The sequence below is a fragment of the Spea bombifrons genome, chromosome 9, assembly GCF_027358695.1.
Source record: "Spea bombifrons isolate aSpeBom1 chromosome 9, aSpeBom1.2.pri, whole genome shotgun sequence".
Lineage (NCBI taxonomy): Eukaryota > Metazoa > Chordata > Amphibia > Anura > Pelobatidae > Spea > Spea bombifrons.
Window position 1 is genome coordinate 17918562 of NC_071095.1, and position 18170 is coordinate 17936731.

The following is an 18170-nucleotide window of genomic DNA, read 5'->3' on the forward strand; positions in this document are numbered from 1 at the left end:
TTGATATTTATCATACTGTATTCTCTTCTTTGACAATCAAGACTGGAAGTGATTTTGTGTTTTATTTTATATTTATCTTTATTGAATTTATTTGAAATTGTGGGGGCCACCATGCCTACAAGGGTTATGGTGATTTCAGACCATACGCAGTCGGTTGTTTAAAAAATGGCTTCTGTCGGGGGAAACAATTGTTCTGCTGTGGTATTCAAATGGTACTTTGCTTAGAACTTTATTGTTATTTGTTGATTTTTATAGCTCCTTCATATTCCATAGCACTGATGAGCTGTTCTGATCTTCTTAAGCAACAATGACTTTAGATGATATGAGAGAGGTCCACAGATTCCTGAATGACGTTCTAGGTTCCTTTGGAACTTCCTCAATGAGGTTCTAGGGTCTTTGTGAATAGGTTGCCACTAGGCACAGCCGGTAGTCAGCTCTTCAAAGCTGGTGTCAGCATAGGTGAAGTACCCACAATGTCAGTATTTTATGCGCCCCACAAGCAGATGTAGCCTGCAGGACCGGTTAGGGAGCACAAGGTTTTTTAGACCTCAACTTCTGTACTCCTTATAACTGAATGCCAGCATTTGATGCCGGACACCAGGATATGATGTCATATCCCAGTGCTCAGTATCAATTGCTGTGAGTGCTGCCAGGGAACAGCAAATGGCAGACCTTGGGCTCCCATGACTCATGACAAGAGTAAAGAAGGAAGAAGGAGAGGAAGAGAAGGTGAAGAAAGTAGAAAGAAAGAGGAGAAAGGTAAGAGATGGGATGAAAGGGGTACATGATGGAAAGAAAAGGGTTTAGATAATGGAGAGAAAGGGGGTTAGATGATGAGTAGAAAGGGTGGTATCTGATGGGAAGAAAGGGGATAGATGATGAGAAAGAGTGGGTAGGTGAGGAGAAAAGGAGAAAGTGGTGTATATGATGGGGAGAAAGGAGGGTAGATGAGGGGAAAGAAGTGCTTTAAGAGCATATGTAACCCAGTATGTGTGTATGGGCAGCAATACTAGAGAAAGAATACAAAAGAAGAGAAGGCAAGAGATGAAGTGGAGATTGTGTTAAGGAGACAGGAACTTGAACCAGTCAACGGAGAAGGTAGGGAGACACTGAGTGAGAGGGAGTGAGTGAGAGTGAGTGGGAGTGCGAGAAAGTAAGAGAGAGCATGGGTAAGAGTAAGTGAGAGTGAAAAAAATCAATAAAAAAGAATGATGTGCTGTACCACTGTCATTTGCTTGGCTTAGTATATAGTGATGGGAGTTATGCTGTACCACCATCAATGTCTGGCTCAGTTCTTAGTGTTGGCAGTTATACTATACCACCATTGGCGTTTGCCTTGCTATTTAATGATAGGAGTTGTGCTGCAGGAGGACGATGCTGCAGGAGGACGACTGCAGGAGGACGATGCATATTAAAGGTGCGTGTTAGGAGAATTCAACCCTAGAGGAAGAAATTGGGACATCCTGGCAAGGGTGCAGTTCATGTAGATCAATATTTCACCGTATTCCATTTATAGATCCCAGTTAGCTTCTCTGCATAACTTAGAGTGCATGAAACATTGACAAGGTCTGCGTAACACTGAGTGATGGCCCAAGCTGTCCCTGGCCGGCACCTAACATAACAGCTCTGCAAGAAAATGAGAATGAGTCAGGGCATAAATGGTAGTTGTTACTGTACTTTACCCTGCAGTTTGCTTTATTACGGCCACGTCTTCCATCAGCTGATTGTGGCCTTTGAACTGATGTATCAGGGGCTCAGGACACTGACACAGGGCAAACTCCCCATACAAAATGCCTAGTATTGGTGTTACTCCCCTGTTCCTTATCTGTGTATACTTGATCGTGAATGCCGGGCTAGCCTCACTTGACTTCTAGGCAGCAGTTTGCGTGAGCCTCATCAAGTCCAAGTAGAAGATAACCAGAATACAATATCATCAAATGCACCAAGAGCCCTCGACTACGACACAGCATTGAGACTTCACCATGAAGCAGGGCAAAAAAAAATAAGTGATAAGTTCAGTCCACGTAGAATAACCTCCACAGACTTCGAGGTACAGCAAGACTGGCCCAGGAACCAATCTCTTGTCAGTGAATAACATCGCAGACTCAAAAAAAGCAGAAGAGAGAGAATTCTTGTTCAAGTCGTTTCAGATATTCTCTGTTTAGCTTTGGGGATCTGAATAACATTTCTGTTTTGTTTCTCTGAAGCCAGAAGAAGTTTCTGTCTTTATCGCAAGAATTTGTGGAATGTTCAGCCACAAAAGCCTCTTAACAATGTATCGCAGACACAATAGGGCAGTCATGGAGAACAAGGGATTGATTTAGTGACTGCATAACGTAATCAAACCAGAAACCAACAGCCTGGCGTTCTAAACAATACCATTTTACGGTACAGCCAGGATTATACAACTTGTTTGCCTTCTTAATGTCGCTCTGACCACAGAAAACCCCAAGATACACAATCTCAGGGAGAAGGGGCACCCAGTCTGGAGCCGACTCCTTCCTATTCTCCCCCTCTGACCATATCTAAGCCTCCCAGTTGGAGCTTTTGCTCCCAGTATGTTTATTGAGTCTCCTCCGTATCAAACATAAGTCTTTAAATAAGGTTTCCATGAGCATTGGTATTAAAGCCATTTGGTTAGCGGAGTCACTACATAGAATCTTCATGATGAGCTATTATTAGGGTTATCATCATGAGTATTGGAGAAAGCTCAGTAAGAAAGTTCCATGGTATGGATATGCACAGGGCCGGCGCTGCCTATAGGCAAGGTAGGTGCCAGCCTAGAGAGCAGATCTACATGGGTGCGCCTCTTCTGCCATGGACGAGGCAGTCAGGTCCTTTGCAGAGGAGGCACCCCATGTAGATCCACTGGAGCAGCAGGGCCGGTGGGGGAGATCATTGACCTCCCTCAAACCACCCCCCATTGAAAGGAGCGTGGGGTCTGTTCAGACCTCCGTCTGACTGCTCCCTTGTGATCCTGCCAGCACCAGCATTCATTGGCTGATATTGGTGAATCAACCTCCCCACAACCCTGCAGCAGAAACAAGCTGGAGTAAGTAAGCTGCATGTATGTGCGAAGGTATGCATGTGTGTGTCTGCCTGGGTATGTATGTTAGTGCATCTGGATATGCATGTGTGTCTGGGTTCGATGTTAGTCTCTGGGTATGATGTGTGTCTGTCTGGATATGTTAGTGTGTCTGGGTATGTTAGTGTCTGTCTGCCTGGGTATAGTATTGTGTGTGTCGGTCTGGGTATGTTAGTGTGTGTCTGCCTGGGCATAGTATTGTGTGTGTGTGTCTGGGTATGTTAGTGTCTGTCTGCCTGGGTATAGTATTGTGTGTGTCGGTCTGGGTATGTTAGTGTGTGTCTGCCTGGGCATAGTATTGTGTGTGTCGGTCTGGGTATGTTAGTGTGTGTCTGCCTGGGTATAGTATTGTGTGTGTCGGTCTGGGTATGTTAGTGTGTGTCTGCCTGGGTATAGTATTGTGTGTGTCGGTCTGGGTATGTTAGTGTGTGTCTGCCTGGGTATAGTATTGTGTGTGTCGGTCTGGGTATGTTAGTGTGTGTCTGCCTGGGCATAGTATTGTGTGTGTCGGTCTGGGTATGTTAGTGTGTGTCTGCCTGGGTATAGTATTGTGTGTGTCGGTCTGGGTATGTTAGTGTGTGTCTGCCTGGGCATAGTATTGTGTGTGTCGGTCTGGGTATGTTAGTGTGTGTCTGCCTGGGTATAGTATTGTGTGTGTGTCGGTCTGGGTATGTTAGTGTGTGTCTGCCTGGGTATAGTATTGTGTGTGTCGGTCTGGGTATGTTAGTGTGTGTCTGCCTGGGTATAGTATTGTGTGTGTCTGTCTGGGTATGTTAGTGTGTGTCTGCCTGGGTAAAGTATTGTGTGTGTCGGTCTGGGTATGTTAGTGTGTGTCTGCCTGGGTATAGTATTGTGTGTGTCGGTCTGGGTATGTTAGTGTGCGTCTGCCTGGGTATAGTATTGTGTGTGTCGGTCTGGGTATGTTAGTGTGCGTCTGCCTGGGTATAGTATTGTGTGTGTGTCGGTCTGGGTATGTTAGTGTGTGTCTGCCTGGGCATAGTATTGTGTGTGTTGGTCTGGGTATGTCAGTGTGTGTCTGCCTGGGTATAGTATTGTGTCTGTCGGTCTGGGTATGTTAGTGTGTGTCTGCCTGGGTAAAGTATTGTGTGTGTCGGTCTGGGTATGTTAGTGTGTGTTGCCTGGGTATAGTATTGTGTGTGTCGGTCTGGGTATGTTAGTGTGTGTCTGCCTGGGCATAGTATTGTGTGTGTGTCGGTCTGGGTATGTTAGTGTGTGTCTGCCTGGGTATAGTATTGTGTGTGTCGGTCTGGGTATGTTAGTGTGTGTCTGCCTGGGTATAGTATTGTGTGTGTCGGTCTGGGTATGTTAGTGTGTGTCTGCCTGGGTATAGTATTGTGTGTGTCTGTCTGGGTATGTTAGTGTGTGTCTGCCTGGGTAAAGTATTGTGTGTGTCGGTCTGGGTATGTTAGTGTGTGTCTGCCTGGGTATAGTATTGTGTGTGTCGGTCTGGGTATGTTAGTGTGCGTCTGCCTGGGTATAGTATTGTGTGTGTCGGTCTGGGTATGTTAGTGTGTGTCTGCCTGGGCATAGTATTGTGTGTGTTGGTCTGGGTATGTCAGTGTGTGTCTGCCTGGGCATAGTATTGTGTGTGTCGGTCTGGGTATGTTAGTGTGTGTCTGCCTGGGTAAAGTATTGTGTGTGTCGGTCTGGGTATGTTAGTGTGTGTCTGCCTGGGCATAGTATTGTGTGTGTGTCGGTCTGGGTATGTTAGTGTGTGTCTGCCTGGGTATAGTATTGTGTCTGTCGGTCTGGGTATGTTAGTGTGTGTCTGCCTGGGTATAGTATTGTGTGTGTGTCGGTCTGGGTATGTTAGTGTGTGTCTGCCTGGGCATAGTATTGTGTGTGTCGGTCTGGGTATGTTAGTGTGTGTCTGCCTGGGCATAGTATTGTGTGTGTGTCGGTCTGGGTATGTTAGTGTGTGTCTGCCTGGGTATAGTATTGTGTGTGTCGGTCTGGGTATGTTAGTGTGTGTCTGCCTGGGTATAGTATTGTGTGTGTCGGTCTGGGTATGTTAGTGTGTGTCTGCCTGGGTATAGTATTGTGTGTGTCTGTCTGGGTATGTTAGTGTGTGTCTGCCTGGGTAAAGTATTGTGTGTGTCGGTCTGGGTATGTTAGTGTGTGTCTGCCTGGGTATAGTATTGTGTGTGTCGGTCTGGGTATGTTAGTGTGCGTCTGCCTGGGTATAGTATTGTGTGTGTCGGTCTGGGTATGTTAGTGTGTGTCTGCCTGGGCATAGTATTGTGTGTGTTGGTCTGGGTATGTCAGTGTGTGTCTGCCTGGGCATAGTATTGTGTGTGTCGGTCTGGGTATGTTAGTGTGTGTCTGCCTGGGTAAAGTATTGTGTGTGTCGGTCTGGGTATGTTAGTGTGTGTTGCCTGGGTATAGTATTGTGTGTGTCGGTCTGGGTATGTTAGTGTGTGTCTGCCTGGGCATAGTATTGTGTGTGTGTCGGTCTGGGTATGTTAGTGTGTGTCTGCCTGGGTATAGTATTGTGTGTGTGTCGGTCTGGGTATGTTAGTGTGTGTCTGCCTGGGTATAGTATTGTGTGTGTGTCGGTCTGGGTATGTTAGTGTGTGTCTGCCTGGGTATAGTATTGTGTGTGTGTCGGTCTGGGTATGTTAGTGTGTGTCTGCCTGGGTATAGTATTGTGTCTGTCGGTCTGGGTATGTTAGTGTGTGTCTGCCTGGGTATAGTATTGTGTGTGTGTCGGTCTGGGTATGTTAGTGTGTGTCTGCCTGGGCATAGTATTGTGTGTGTCGGTCTGGGTATGTTAGTGTGTGTCTGCCTGGGCATAGTATTGTGTGTGTCGGTCTGCGCATAGTATTGTGTGTGTCTGTCTGGGTATGTCAGTGTGGCCGTCTAGGTATGTAGGCATAAGAGACCGTGATGCTCGCCTGAGTATCAAGGCGCAGTAACAGTAACTGACCAGGAGGTGGCGGTAATGGAGTGGACCTTGGTAATGGACTGTTGCTGTATGTAACAATAAAGAAACTGTATCATATTTGGAATTCTCCAACTTCAAGACATAACATGTTTTTTTTATTGTTATGCACAGTCCAGCTGTAAAACTTCTCACACATTTACTTAACCATTTACTGAACATGATCTTTTAAAAAGATGTTGCTCAGAGCATGGAATCCAAATATATTCCTATCTTACAGATACAGATTAAGAACATTCTGCAGACCCTTCTCTGTTCTAAATTCTTTGTGGGGTACAAGGGAGCCCCTTAACACGATAAGCAACTCACATTGCATTGGATGCCACAAAGTGCACTGACTGGCGGGGGTCAACAACTGCCCCCTGTCGAATTAGGACATTCGGAAATCAGGAAACGATTTAGAAGAGGGTATTCTGCAACTCAACAACAGGTATCTAAATCAATATCAGATATAATATCCCAAAGTGGGGGGCGTCTGCGTTGCCCCAGGGCCTGACATGCTGTTAATTTGCCCCCTGTATGGAATGGGTTGGGGGGTGCCGTTTGGCACACATTGAGACCTTGCCATGGAAGGGTCACTCCTGTATCATGACGGGAAACGTGTTCTTCTACCTCTCAGCAGGAGGGCGACGAGCGCTGGATCACATAATCATTTACATTCTTACGCCCCAGGGGATGGCGGGAGGCAGACAATACAGTCACTGGCGCTGTGATACTGAAACCAAAACATAAGGAGGGACCCCTACTGGGTTATTATCGCTGCCGAAATCAGGAGCGGATGCTAATACTGCTGGGAGTTTTAATGCTGCCCTGCGCTATACGTCTGCTTGTCTGTTTATCCCCTCTGGTGCTTTCTCGCGGCTCCTCTGTATTAGTGTCTGCGAGCTTATGATGTCATCACTATGTGTCACTGATCTCAGGAGTGCACAGCGCCTTCTTTCCTTGAGATCTGGGGGCCGGTATCCGCTCCATCCATTGACAATTTGGTAAAAGCCCTGCTGCTCTTTTTGAGCTATACTCCCGTCAACCAATCCCAGGAATTCCGAGACAGAAGCGTATAGACCAAGGGCCACATAAGTGGGGAGCTGCCTATCGTAGCTTCAAGGCTGCTAGCTCTGCAGCCAAGGGTCCCCAAGGATCCTCTTCTACAGGATACGGCTCTAAACCCATAAACGCTACTATGAATATGTCAAATACTTTCAGCCCCTGTCCTGAACTCAGACAGAGAAGCGGCTGCAGCCAGCAACTCCTATGATGCACAGCCAGCCACCGTCCACAGCTGCTGACTCTTGGGGCACAGACACGCTGTTCTAATACAGGAAACTGGAATATCTGTAAATAAAGTAGCCATAGAAACAAACAATCACAAAATGCCGCATTGTTGTTGTGCCGGTTTCCGCATTTTAAAGGGAAACCGCGCCTTTATTAATCATTCCCCAATTTACTAAAATGCCAAATCCTCCTCTTCCTCTGTACTTTCACCCCAGTCTATCTCACCGGCTTTCACGTCGAACTGGGTAGCACTGGGTTCTCTGTGGGGTCCAACAGCAATGGAGACCACTCCTTCTGACATTCAGAAGCCTATCCATGCATATTTAAACTTCCACCCTGTATTACCCTCTACCACTACTGCTGAGAGGCAGTTCCACTTATCTACAACTCTCTCAGTGAAGTAAAACTTCCTTACGTTCCATCTATCCCTCCGCCCTTTAGTTTTAGATTATAGTCTCTTGTCTTAACGGTCTTCCACCTTTGAACAAAGAAGTTTCGGGTCAATAATGCCTCCGGAATGCTACAATCCATGATGATCTATTTTGTTTTCTGGTTGCCATGGATACCTGTACCTGCTAACATCTACTGCTAGGTTTAAATAGGGAAGGATTGCCCTGAGTGACGTCATAATAAGACGCACAGGAGGGGTACTTAAAATCAACCGGGGAGGGGGCACAAAGGGCAAATGGTAACGCATTTTGGCAGAATTTGATGGCGCTATTTGAAACAATAAATAATAATAATAAATAATAATAATAATAATAATAATGGCTGGAATGTTTCACTGGAAGGTATTGAGACTAAAGGCAAAGAGTTACACCGTAATCTCACACCACATCTGTACAGAGGTCACTTAGCTCTACTTGCCCACGGCATTCCTCGGCACATCATGTGACGGTGTGCATGCGCTGCACGCTGCCCACATCCCGAGAGTTCATGTACAAGCTGCCTATGAGTCACATATAGCACACGCTATACAGTCAAACTGTGGCAAAGGGCTTTTTCTTCCCCATAAGTCCCTCCGAACGCCGCCTGGTAATAATGACTCAGACAGACTATGGCTCAAAGAGCTCTAATCCAAATGAAATGTGACATCCGAGACATGGCTGAGGTCACGCCGTGATTCATCTGTCTCATTTCTTACCACATTCCATGTCACGATATCAGAAATAAAATGTATTCATATGAAATAATACTTTTACTAATTATTTTGGATTATTTTATTTATTATGATACATTGTAATAATAATAATAACAATATTATTATGTTTAGAATTTAAAATAATTACAAATGAATTCTTTGTGTGTGACTGCAAACAGAAAACGACAAAACATTTTATAACGGGGCAAAAAATGTACCCCGCCGCTTCATTTGGGCTGTCATTATGGGCTCCTAATGAGACTGAGAGTGGGTTTGGCGACGCTCTCCCAACCGAAACCTTCCCAGAATCCGTGTTTATTCCTTACTGAGGATGTGCAAGACCTATACGTGTTTAAACGTTCTCACTGTTTTAGCCTCTACTACTTCTGCTGGGCGGCTGATCAACTCACCTACTACCCTCTCAGTAAAGTGAAACTTCTTTCCATTCCATCTAAGACTCCTCTTAAATGTTACCACCGGAGTGTATCTAGTGCTCACTAGTCTTTGTTGACACAGAATTATCCATTTTTATCAAATATAATCTGTTTTTTTAATTAATGTATTTCTTTTTTCTTGGGGCCCCATCTGAGGGCCCCCCCCTGTTTCCAGGCGGACGTTGACTCCATTGTATGTAACTCTTTGTGAACTTCTCCTTTCCCAGATCCGTCCGCCCGGGCAAAGCTCCAGAAACTGCCGGAAAACAATGAGAGGAATGCGGCTCTCCCATCGAGGAGATAACGGGGTAAATATTAATGGAGGGGGAGTTACCGGAACGGGGGGGCACTTTCTGTCCTCGCTGGGGCTTCTAATTAAACCAATTGAGGGGCAAAGGCTTGGGAGTCGAAGGTTCACTTTGTGTTTACCCCTCTATACAAATAAACAGCCCGTGCTAAGGGTAACAGCCCATGTCTAATAGCTTCTAGGTAAATACGTTTATAAATCATGAATGTGTCAGAATTCCGCTGGTTGGTCGGCTTACCCAGCTAGCCAGCGGAATTCTGACACATTGCTGATTTATTAAAGCCTTTATTACACACTTTGATGGGCTGTAAGCGCGCTAACGCCACGTGATCCCATAATCCCGATGTTTCAGGTGTCCAAATCAGTTAGAAAGCGCAGAAAAAGCGTCAGACTAGACGGGCCAACTGGTTGCCGCTGTCTATGTGGACTGCAAGTCCCATCATGCTCAGCGATTTGGCTGTGGCTTGTGTTTTAAGCTTGCGGAAACGCGCTCCGGGTGATATGACGCGGTTACATAATCCTGGACTGAGTCCAGGGTCGCTTTCACACGGGGAGGAAATTCCACGGCCGGTACAGTTTGTTCAGCCAAAAACCACATTCCTCGCCCCCGCTGATCAGCTGAGCGATTTTCTATTTTACAGAAAATGCCTGCTTTTCAGCACATCTGGGCCGGGAAGCTCGCGGGGACACGCCGGAACATGATTTTAAGGCTGTTTGCTACTTTTTCGGTATTCCAAACACAGGACAAGTTGCTCGAAGCCACCAAGAAGATCAATATATATCTCAGCTGGAGGCGGCTTTGTGTGTTTTTTATCAGACGACCTTCCATGAGTTCATCGAATATCTAGAAACCTAGAACCTGGTTGGTCTCGTCTTAGATTCAGGAGCCATATGCCTATCCCATGCGTGTTTAAATCCCCTCACTGTATTACCCTCTACCACTTCTGCTGGGAGGCTGTTCCATGTATCTACCACCCATTCATTCAAGTAAAACTTCCTTACGTATTTAGAATGTAAATAAAATAACCCCCATTTAAAAAGGATAAAAACAACAGATGATCTGCAACCAAAGTGGAGTCTAATTCCGATTTCAAACCAGAAGTGATGTAGAAAACTTTTAATGCCTTGATTTTTAACACGCAACAAACAAATATGTGTATAAAAACAGCAGGAAATAAATGTCAAAATAAATTAATATAAACAGCTATAGAAAAGTAAACAGAGTCACGTTAAACAAAATCTTATTAAAGCTCAGCCCCAGCCGTGCCTCTAACCTCACCCCGAAAACATGTGTCCTCTTCGGGTTTATGAAATAATATATATATAGGATGAAGAATAACCAGGTATTCTCCATAATTATTGGTTGCCTTGGTGATTGCTCCACAATTTTTACCCAGAAATACGATCTATTGCAGGGCCGGACTTGGAATGGCAACGCGGTGCTGGCACTTTAAGGTGGCCACCTGATGACGTAAATGGGGCAAACGACTGGATACGCGTGGCCGTGTGCATCCCTTTAATGCTCAGGTAGCGTGCGGCCGAGTGTGGTGGCCAGTGGTCCACTGGACGGATCCAACGGCTATTAACCGAGAACATCTGTACGGTAAAAAAAAGAAAGTATTTTAGTTTTTTTTTAAGAATATGGCAAAGTGGGTTTTAAAAAAGTTGGGTAAGTGTATTTTTGTTATTTTTTTAACACATTTTATTTCTTTTATTAGAATGCGTGTTGAAAGTCGTCACAATCAGTGTGAGAACAAGCTGGATGAAACGTATTCCCGTTACTTCCTGTGTTACAGACATGTAGCCGACTCTCGGCCGGGCGCCGGGACTCCCGCTATCGCCTCCGAAGGGTAAACTTGGGGGTTTTTTTTCCCGTTGTCTATAAATTGAGCAAAAAAAAAAACAAAAAACAGAACAAAAGCCAAGGGAAGAATCTTGAAAAGATATAAAAAAAGGGGTTCTGTTTATGTCTGCCCCGGGCAAGGGGCAGAAGCAAGCTGGGGGGTGGCTGGGGCTAAACTTTACATGCCCCCCTCCTCCAAGACACCGATGACCCCTATGGCCAAATTTTAATAGCAACCGTGTTTATTGTTGATGCACATAACCTACTTTGGTTTCTCGCTATATTGCAATTGGGGGCGCTGCGGATTTTCCATTGTGGCTGCCGTCATGACAACTGACTGTATTTATGGGGAAGTTGTGATCAATCACATGGTCCTGACGTCATAGATTTAGTGAGACACGGAATCTCCTTCAGAATTACCCGACGTTAGACCTGAAATCTCTGCCGCTCAGAAAATCAAGAAGGGGAAGCGTGCAGCAGATTGCAAAAGCAAAGACCATCTGGAGACAGCTTTCAAATATCATGAAGCTGTTCCAATGTATATATATGCAAATAACAGATGGATATTAGGCCTCCTAAGGCTAACCCGGTAGGTGGGGCCAGGCGGAGAATAAAAATGAAGTCACTGGGATTACAATAGGCTCTGATGTTGAAAGGAGTTTGAGTTTCCAAGGAGAAACGTAGAGCCACCATTTTTTTGTTGGCTACCCAATGGGCCAGTTAAAAGGGAGAAAGCAGGTCTCCCCAACCAGCCTAACAACACTATGGAAGGCTGTGGCAAGTTGGGACCGTCCTCCATAGTTTCCTTCTGTGCCGACCTTCCTTGTGAGAGTATATTCAAGAAGATAGGATGTCTACGTTGGAACCACTGGTGGTCTGGTGATAAGATCCATGCCGTTGGGCTACATCCTTTTGTGACTCCCTTTTGGTAAATGGCTTATTGTAATTTTAAACATTCATGCTTTTTGTTTCATAATCCAGAGAATTAGTGGTAAGGGGTGGTAAACTTCCTTAACGATATACAAACAACAAATACAAAGTGAAGAAACTCTTAGGCGTGTGCTGTGGTTTCTGGGTGGCTTGCGCTATTGCCCGGAAAATCGAAACATTATTTCTGTTTGCTCACCTATTTTTAGAGGATAATTATGTAATATCGACCTGAATAAAATAAGGTAATAGCACGCCTTCAAATATCTTCCTCCCGCACCTTGATTGTAACATTCTGCTATGCGGTTTAAAGTCCCTTCAAGGAAGACTGAATTCCCAATCACAGTTCTTATAGCTCTTCAAATGACCCTTCTGTTTGCTCGTGTTCTGAATGGCTATAAGAACCTTCATCACAAGGACTGTTCTTCTGATTATGGTTATTGTCCCATGTATAAGGCCAATATAAGCTAATATGACAAGACATTGGACCATTAAACTTGGACAAGTAGTGGATTCAGTTACCCTTATGAAGTTGGCCTTTTGGCGCTGCGTTGGGTGTTTTTAGGTGTCAGGGGCTCCAGGGCAAACTGGGGAGTTCCGCACAAATAAACAAAATAGCGCCACAGAAACAGAATTACTAACCCAACCTGTCCCCCAGAGATATCCACTGCTGAATTTCAAAACCTTCAAAAAAGAAGGTTTTCATGACCTCGTCATATAAGTACAGAAGGATCAATATGAAGTGTCATGGACGTCCCACCTAAAATATAAGACCTTCTCACATGCAGAGCTTGATGTAAGCAAGCTGAGAGAGCACTCCTGCCAAAGTGGCAAGTAGCTCAGAAACGACCAATGATCCACTTTCTTTCATGGGCAATTTGGAGAATGTTGGGTAGTTCTATGACATTGCTGCCCCTCTCTACAGCCTACAGGTAGAATCCATTTGTCTTCACCAGAATGCACCAGACATACACCCCAAGGAGCATCAGTGAGCAATAAAATGATAACACTTGGTCCTAAATTAACTTAGTACATGGGGGGGGATCAATGGGGCACATATATTGCTGGAAAAAGGACGAAACAAGGAAACACGGCAGATGGGATCCTTTCGGCCCGTCTTCGACTTAGACCTTAATCAGTCCTTTGTCTTATCTTAGGACTGATTAAAGTCGAAGTCTTTACATCGGGAAAAAATGTCAGAATTGCTATTTAGGTGGGCTTCCATTTAGACCTTCCTTTGAGGACGTCATATTTTACAACAGAAGTCGTGCGATGCTTAATATTGATTTTCCAATCAGATATTCCTTGTAAATGACACGTTAACCATTTTCTTTTTTTCATTAAGAGTCAAGGAAGCTACCGAAAGTAAGGGTCTTTTCCCAATATATGTTAGCAAACGCCTGTAATGGTAACAATAACTCAAGTTCATTTGTAGCAGAATATGTTGTCTCCTGATGCTTAATAAGAAAGGGTTAATTATTATGAAACAGAGTGAATGTGTGTATATATATGCACTGAGCTAACAGGAACAAAGAATGTTTTTGTAACCCTTTTCCAAAATGTATTTTTTCCTTTTTTCTTTTTTTTCTGTAATTTCTGACTTTTGTTCAGACATTTCTTCATCCCATACAGGAACTTGGAGAGTGTATATAAGTGTTTTATAATATATATAAGTGTTTAAATTAGTTAATTGATTAATTAGTTAATTGATTAATTAGTTTTCTTTATATTCTACTCGTTACTTTAGTTATACTTTATACATGTTCCATGGATGGCGGGTTACACCCACCCATCACCACACCACAGATTCCGCTGTAGCCACGGATGAAGTATGTGCTTCCCTGATATTAAACCGTTATTATATGATATCATATATTATTATATATCCAATTATATTAAACACAAGGATTCCGCTGTAGCTGCGGATGAAGCATGCACTTCCCTGATATTAAACAGTAATAATAGGATATTATATATATTATTATATATCCGATTATATTAAACACAAAGGACTGCAAACAGGAGATGTGCTGCCGGAGAAATGTATCGTCTTCTTTAACACAAAAGCACTTCACTTGCTGTGAAGGGGTAATGGGGGTTACTTTGGATGAAAGTACTTATCTTACTGCACGGTGGTCAGCTACAAATACATGTGTTGGGGCGATTTACTGAGCTCATTCACCAAGCATTGAGCATAATGGGGGGCATCCTAATGTCACATGATCACCAGCAATAGCGTGCGCTAGCGCTGCAGATAATGTAAGTGAAAGAGGTCCCATGAGGCTCCCCATACCCCGGTGAACAGGAGACGGCACAAAACCTGCTTCTGCCTCCTCTGCACATCCCGTTTTGTGCTGTTAATCAGCCTGCCCAAGAATAACACCATGCTGGCGCCACTGTGTGTGACCATGTAGGCTTCACTGTGCGTGTGTGTTTGTGACCATGCTGGCAACGCTCTATTGCTAGCCCCCGCTCATTGTTGCCCCTTGGTCCGCTCTGATGGTAGCCCCTCGGTCCGCTCTGATGCTAGTGTATATCTTATGGTGGCCCCTATGATGAAAACTCTGCAAATATCTGAAAATGGCACCACTATACGCTCTATTGCTAGCCTCCCTTAGATTGTTGTGCACCGCTCTGATGCCTTTCCTCTCTCCGCCCCGGAATATTGCGAGTCCTGTGAGGCTCCCAATGTCCCATTCAGCATGTGGTTGACCCTGCAGGCCTCACAGTGGGTGACTATCACTGTGTGTGACCATGCAGGCGTCACTGTGTGTGTGTGTGTGTGTTTGTGACCATGCTGGCGTCACTGTGTGTGACCATGCTGGCGTTGCTCTATTGCTAGCCTCCGCTCATTGTTGCCCCTTGGTCCATTTTAGAGCTCTGTTTTGCCTCTGCTCCAAGATGGCGTGCTAAATATGCTGCTCCTCTTCGACCAATCGTTGAGCAGGTTGGTTATTTTCTTAGCTTCTGTACAGTTTGCTGCCGTGAGTAAACCTATAGGAAAAGTTTGTGTGGCCTTTTAAAGAGTTTAACAGCACTGCTAATTATTTCTAATGCTGTCTTGGTTATGAGGAGAGTTAAGCCTGGCCGAGCAGGTGGCCTCTGCTATTGGCTGTGCCATATGTACGATAAAATTGCTCCCCCGCCCTGTATGCTAGGCAAAGCTTTATCCAGCAACGAAGCATGTGACACCGTTTTATACGTAACCCCTATATACTCCTTTGTAAAAATGCACTTCATGTGGCAGAGCTTGACAGACCGTGTAGATGGTTGTTTGCTGACAGGGATTGCAGATGAGTGGTTAGTGTTGCTGTGTTAATTAAGAATGGGGGGGCAGCTCACTTCCAGTACAGGGCAGTTCACTTCTTGTATAGTGCATTGGCATCCACTCTCTCGCTCTCTTACGCAGTACACTGGCACCCGCTCGCTCTTTTGCACACTGCATAGGTGCCCGCCTGCTCTTAGACAATGCACCCACAGCCACTCAGTCTAGCGTCATGCGCTAACAGCTTGCACTCAGTGTTCCTGCAGATACGTCCATTATAACTGCTTTGCACAACAACTGTTCTTTAAACAAAACCCCCATTTGGGCTTTAGATGTTCTTGGTGGTATAGATGTCTGGTGAACAACCCACTTTCTGCCCTTTCACAGGTCACCCAGGAATGCCACCAGGCATGCGCCCTCCACCTCTGATGCCACCACACGGCTACAACGGCCCGCCCAGACCACCTCCATACGGATACCAGCGTGGCCCTCTGCCCCCACCCCGGCCTGCTCCACCTCGGGGTCCCATGAGGCTCCCCATGTCCCAATGAGAAGGAGACGGACCTTTCAGCTCTGCATGTTTTACACATCTTCACATGGACAGGTCTACTTTATTTCTTACCTTCTTTACCAAGTCTGTTTACAAAGAGCGGCGGAACCCAGCAGTCGAGATGAATTCAAGCCATTACAGATTTACATTCTACGCCAAGGAAGCAAGGCGTTTCCCTAGAGATGTGTTAAACATGCAAACCGTTTGTTTTCTAATTTTGTTAACTTCTATTAAGCATGTTTTTATAAATGGTAGATTGTAATAAACAAATGGTGGCCTGTTTAAATTATGTTTTATTAAGCACCAACACCTACATGCTCACTGGCCCTAGCACCATTGGATAACGCCTACTCAGTTACCTGTGACACTGCATGCTAACAGGGAACTTATGCGCCCACCGGGGAACCTATGCGCCCACCGGGGAACCTATGCGCCAACCAGACATCCACCATCCAGGGAACTTATGCACCAACCAGACATCCACCCACCAGGGAACTTATGCGCCAACCAGACATCCACCCACCAAGGAACTTATGCACCAACCAGACATCCACTCACCAGGGAACTTCTGCACCAACCAGACATCCACCCACCAGGGGACTTACGCACCCACCAGAGAACTTATGCACCAACCAGACATCCACCAACCTGAAAAATTATGCACTCACCAGGAAACATATCCACCAACCAATCACCCACCAGGTAACTTATGCGCCAACCAGGTAACTTATGCGCCAACCAAGGAACATGTGCGCCAACCAAGGAACATGTGCACCAACCAGACATCCACCCACTAGGGAACTTATGCACCAACCAGACATCCACCCACAGGTTTCGGCGTGAATAAATGCCCTTATCAAGGTGAAACATGACCCACCATACAAAGAAATGCTGGTTCGGGGGCCCCTTGTTATCGTGGCTGTGTGTATATGTTAAGGTTTTAGCAGTGCATATGATCATATGTGAATGTCAAATATATACAGGAAGAGGGGGCATGTCCAGTTGTCTCATGGCCTAGTGGTTGGGCGTAATGCCGGTGATGCGGGAGATCGCTTGTTCAATTCCCTCCCGAGACGTCTACATAAGTATTATAAGTGGTTGCTAAAGTAAAAAAACATATAATTTATTTAAATTTTTTTTATAAATACGTCTAAAAAGGTTTCGGCGTGAATAAATGCCCTTATCAAGGTGAACCATGACCCACCATACAAAGAAATGCTGGTTCGGGGCCCCCTTGTTATAGTGACTGTGTGTATATGTTAAGGTTTTAGCAGTGCATATGATCATATGTGAGTCAGGGAGCATGAAGATGTCAAATATATACGGGAAGGGGGGGGCGTGGTCAGTTATCTCATGGCCTAGCGGTTGGGCGTAATGCTGGCGATGCAGGAGATCGCTGGTTCGATTCCCTCCCGAGACGTCTACATAAGTATTATAAGTGGTTGCTAAAATAAAAAAGCAAAAAACATATAATTTATTTAATTTTTTTTTATAAATACGTCTAAAAAGGTTTCGGCGTGAATAAATGCCCTTATCAAGGTGAAACATGACCCACCATACAAAGAAATGCTGGTCCGGGGGCCCCCTTGTTATAGTGGCTGTGTGTATATGTTAAGGTTTTAGCAGTGCATATGATCATATGTGAGTCGGGGGGGGGGGGGGTTGAAGATGTCAAATATATACGGGAAGGGGGGGCGTGGCCAGTTATCTCACAGCCTAGCGGTTGGGCGTAATGCCGGCGATGCGGGAGATCGCTTGTTCGATTCCCTCCCGAGACGTCTCCATAAGTATTATAAGTGGTTACTAAAATAAAAAAGTAAAAAACATATAATTTGTTTTATAAATACGTCTAAAAAGTTAAAGGCTAGGCCCCCGCCCGGTCTATCCCCATGATTTCTGACTCAAATCACACCTGTACGTACACACACACACCACTCATACTCTCAAGCAGTGGCCAGTCATCATGGGGAATCAAACCTGAAATTGTGGCAGACCGAATGTGCTCGTCCATAATAGATAAACTCAAATTCACCTGAAAACGTAGATATACGCGCAGCCGCTATAATAATATACATTTACCAGGAATAGAACTAACATTTCTCCGTGTTGTACGCATTACAATTTATCATTATGCCGCAAGACAGCTATAAATACATATATTTTGCACTAATTACCTTTCCATGGACATAAGATGTCTGCCTGCTCCTGACTCACACCTGTACCTCATTTCCTCAATCAATCAAAAGTCTATTTAAACCGGGCGTTTTTCCAGCCTTCTAGCCAGAACTTTGTGTTGCTTGGTGCTGTGGAGCAGATTCTCTGGGCTTGAGCTTGGAGATGGACCGGCAAAGGTTTGTGAATTCTGTGATTTTGAAATGAATACA

General features: G+C 45.0%; 1 protein-coding gene across 1 annotated transcript; it reads left to right on the forward strand.

The window, feature by feature from the left end:
• Nucleotides 1–690: 690 nt before the first annotated feature.
• On the forward strand, nucleotides 691–16056 carry LOC128504305 (uncharacterized). Its single transcript, XM_053474342.1, has 6 exons — nucleotides 691–759; nucleotides 9122–9202; nucleotides 9554–9608; nucleotides 9843–9929; nucleotides 10617–10728; nucleotides 15624–16056. The coding sequence occupies exons 1-6, from the start codon at nucleotides 691–693 to the stop codon at nucleotides 15964–15966; spliced, it is 747 nt and encodes a 248-aa protein (XP_053330317.1). The 3' UTR covers nucleotides 15967–16056.
• Nucleotides 16057–18170: the final 2114 nt, after the last annotated feature.

Coding starts and splice junctions, on each gene's coding strand:
- LOC128504305 (XM_053474342.1), top strand. CDS start 691: ATGACAAGAGTAAAGAAGGAAGAAGGAGAGGAAGAGAAGGTGAAGAAA. Junction 9,930..10,616: donor GGCTGTTTGCTACTTTTTCG/GTATTCCAAACA, acceptor GATCTATTGCAG/GGCCGGACTTGGAATGGCAA. Junction 10,729..15,623: donor TGCATCCCTTTAATGCTCAG/GTAGCGTGCGGC, acceptor GCCCTTTCACAG/GTCACCCAGGAATGCCACCA.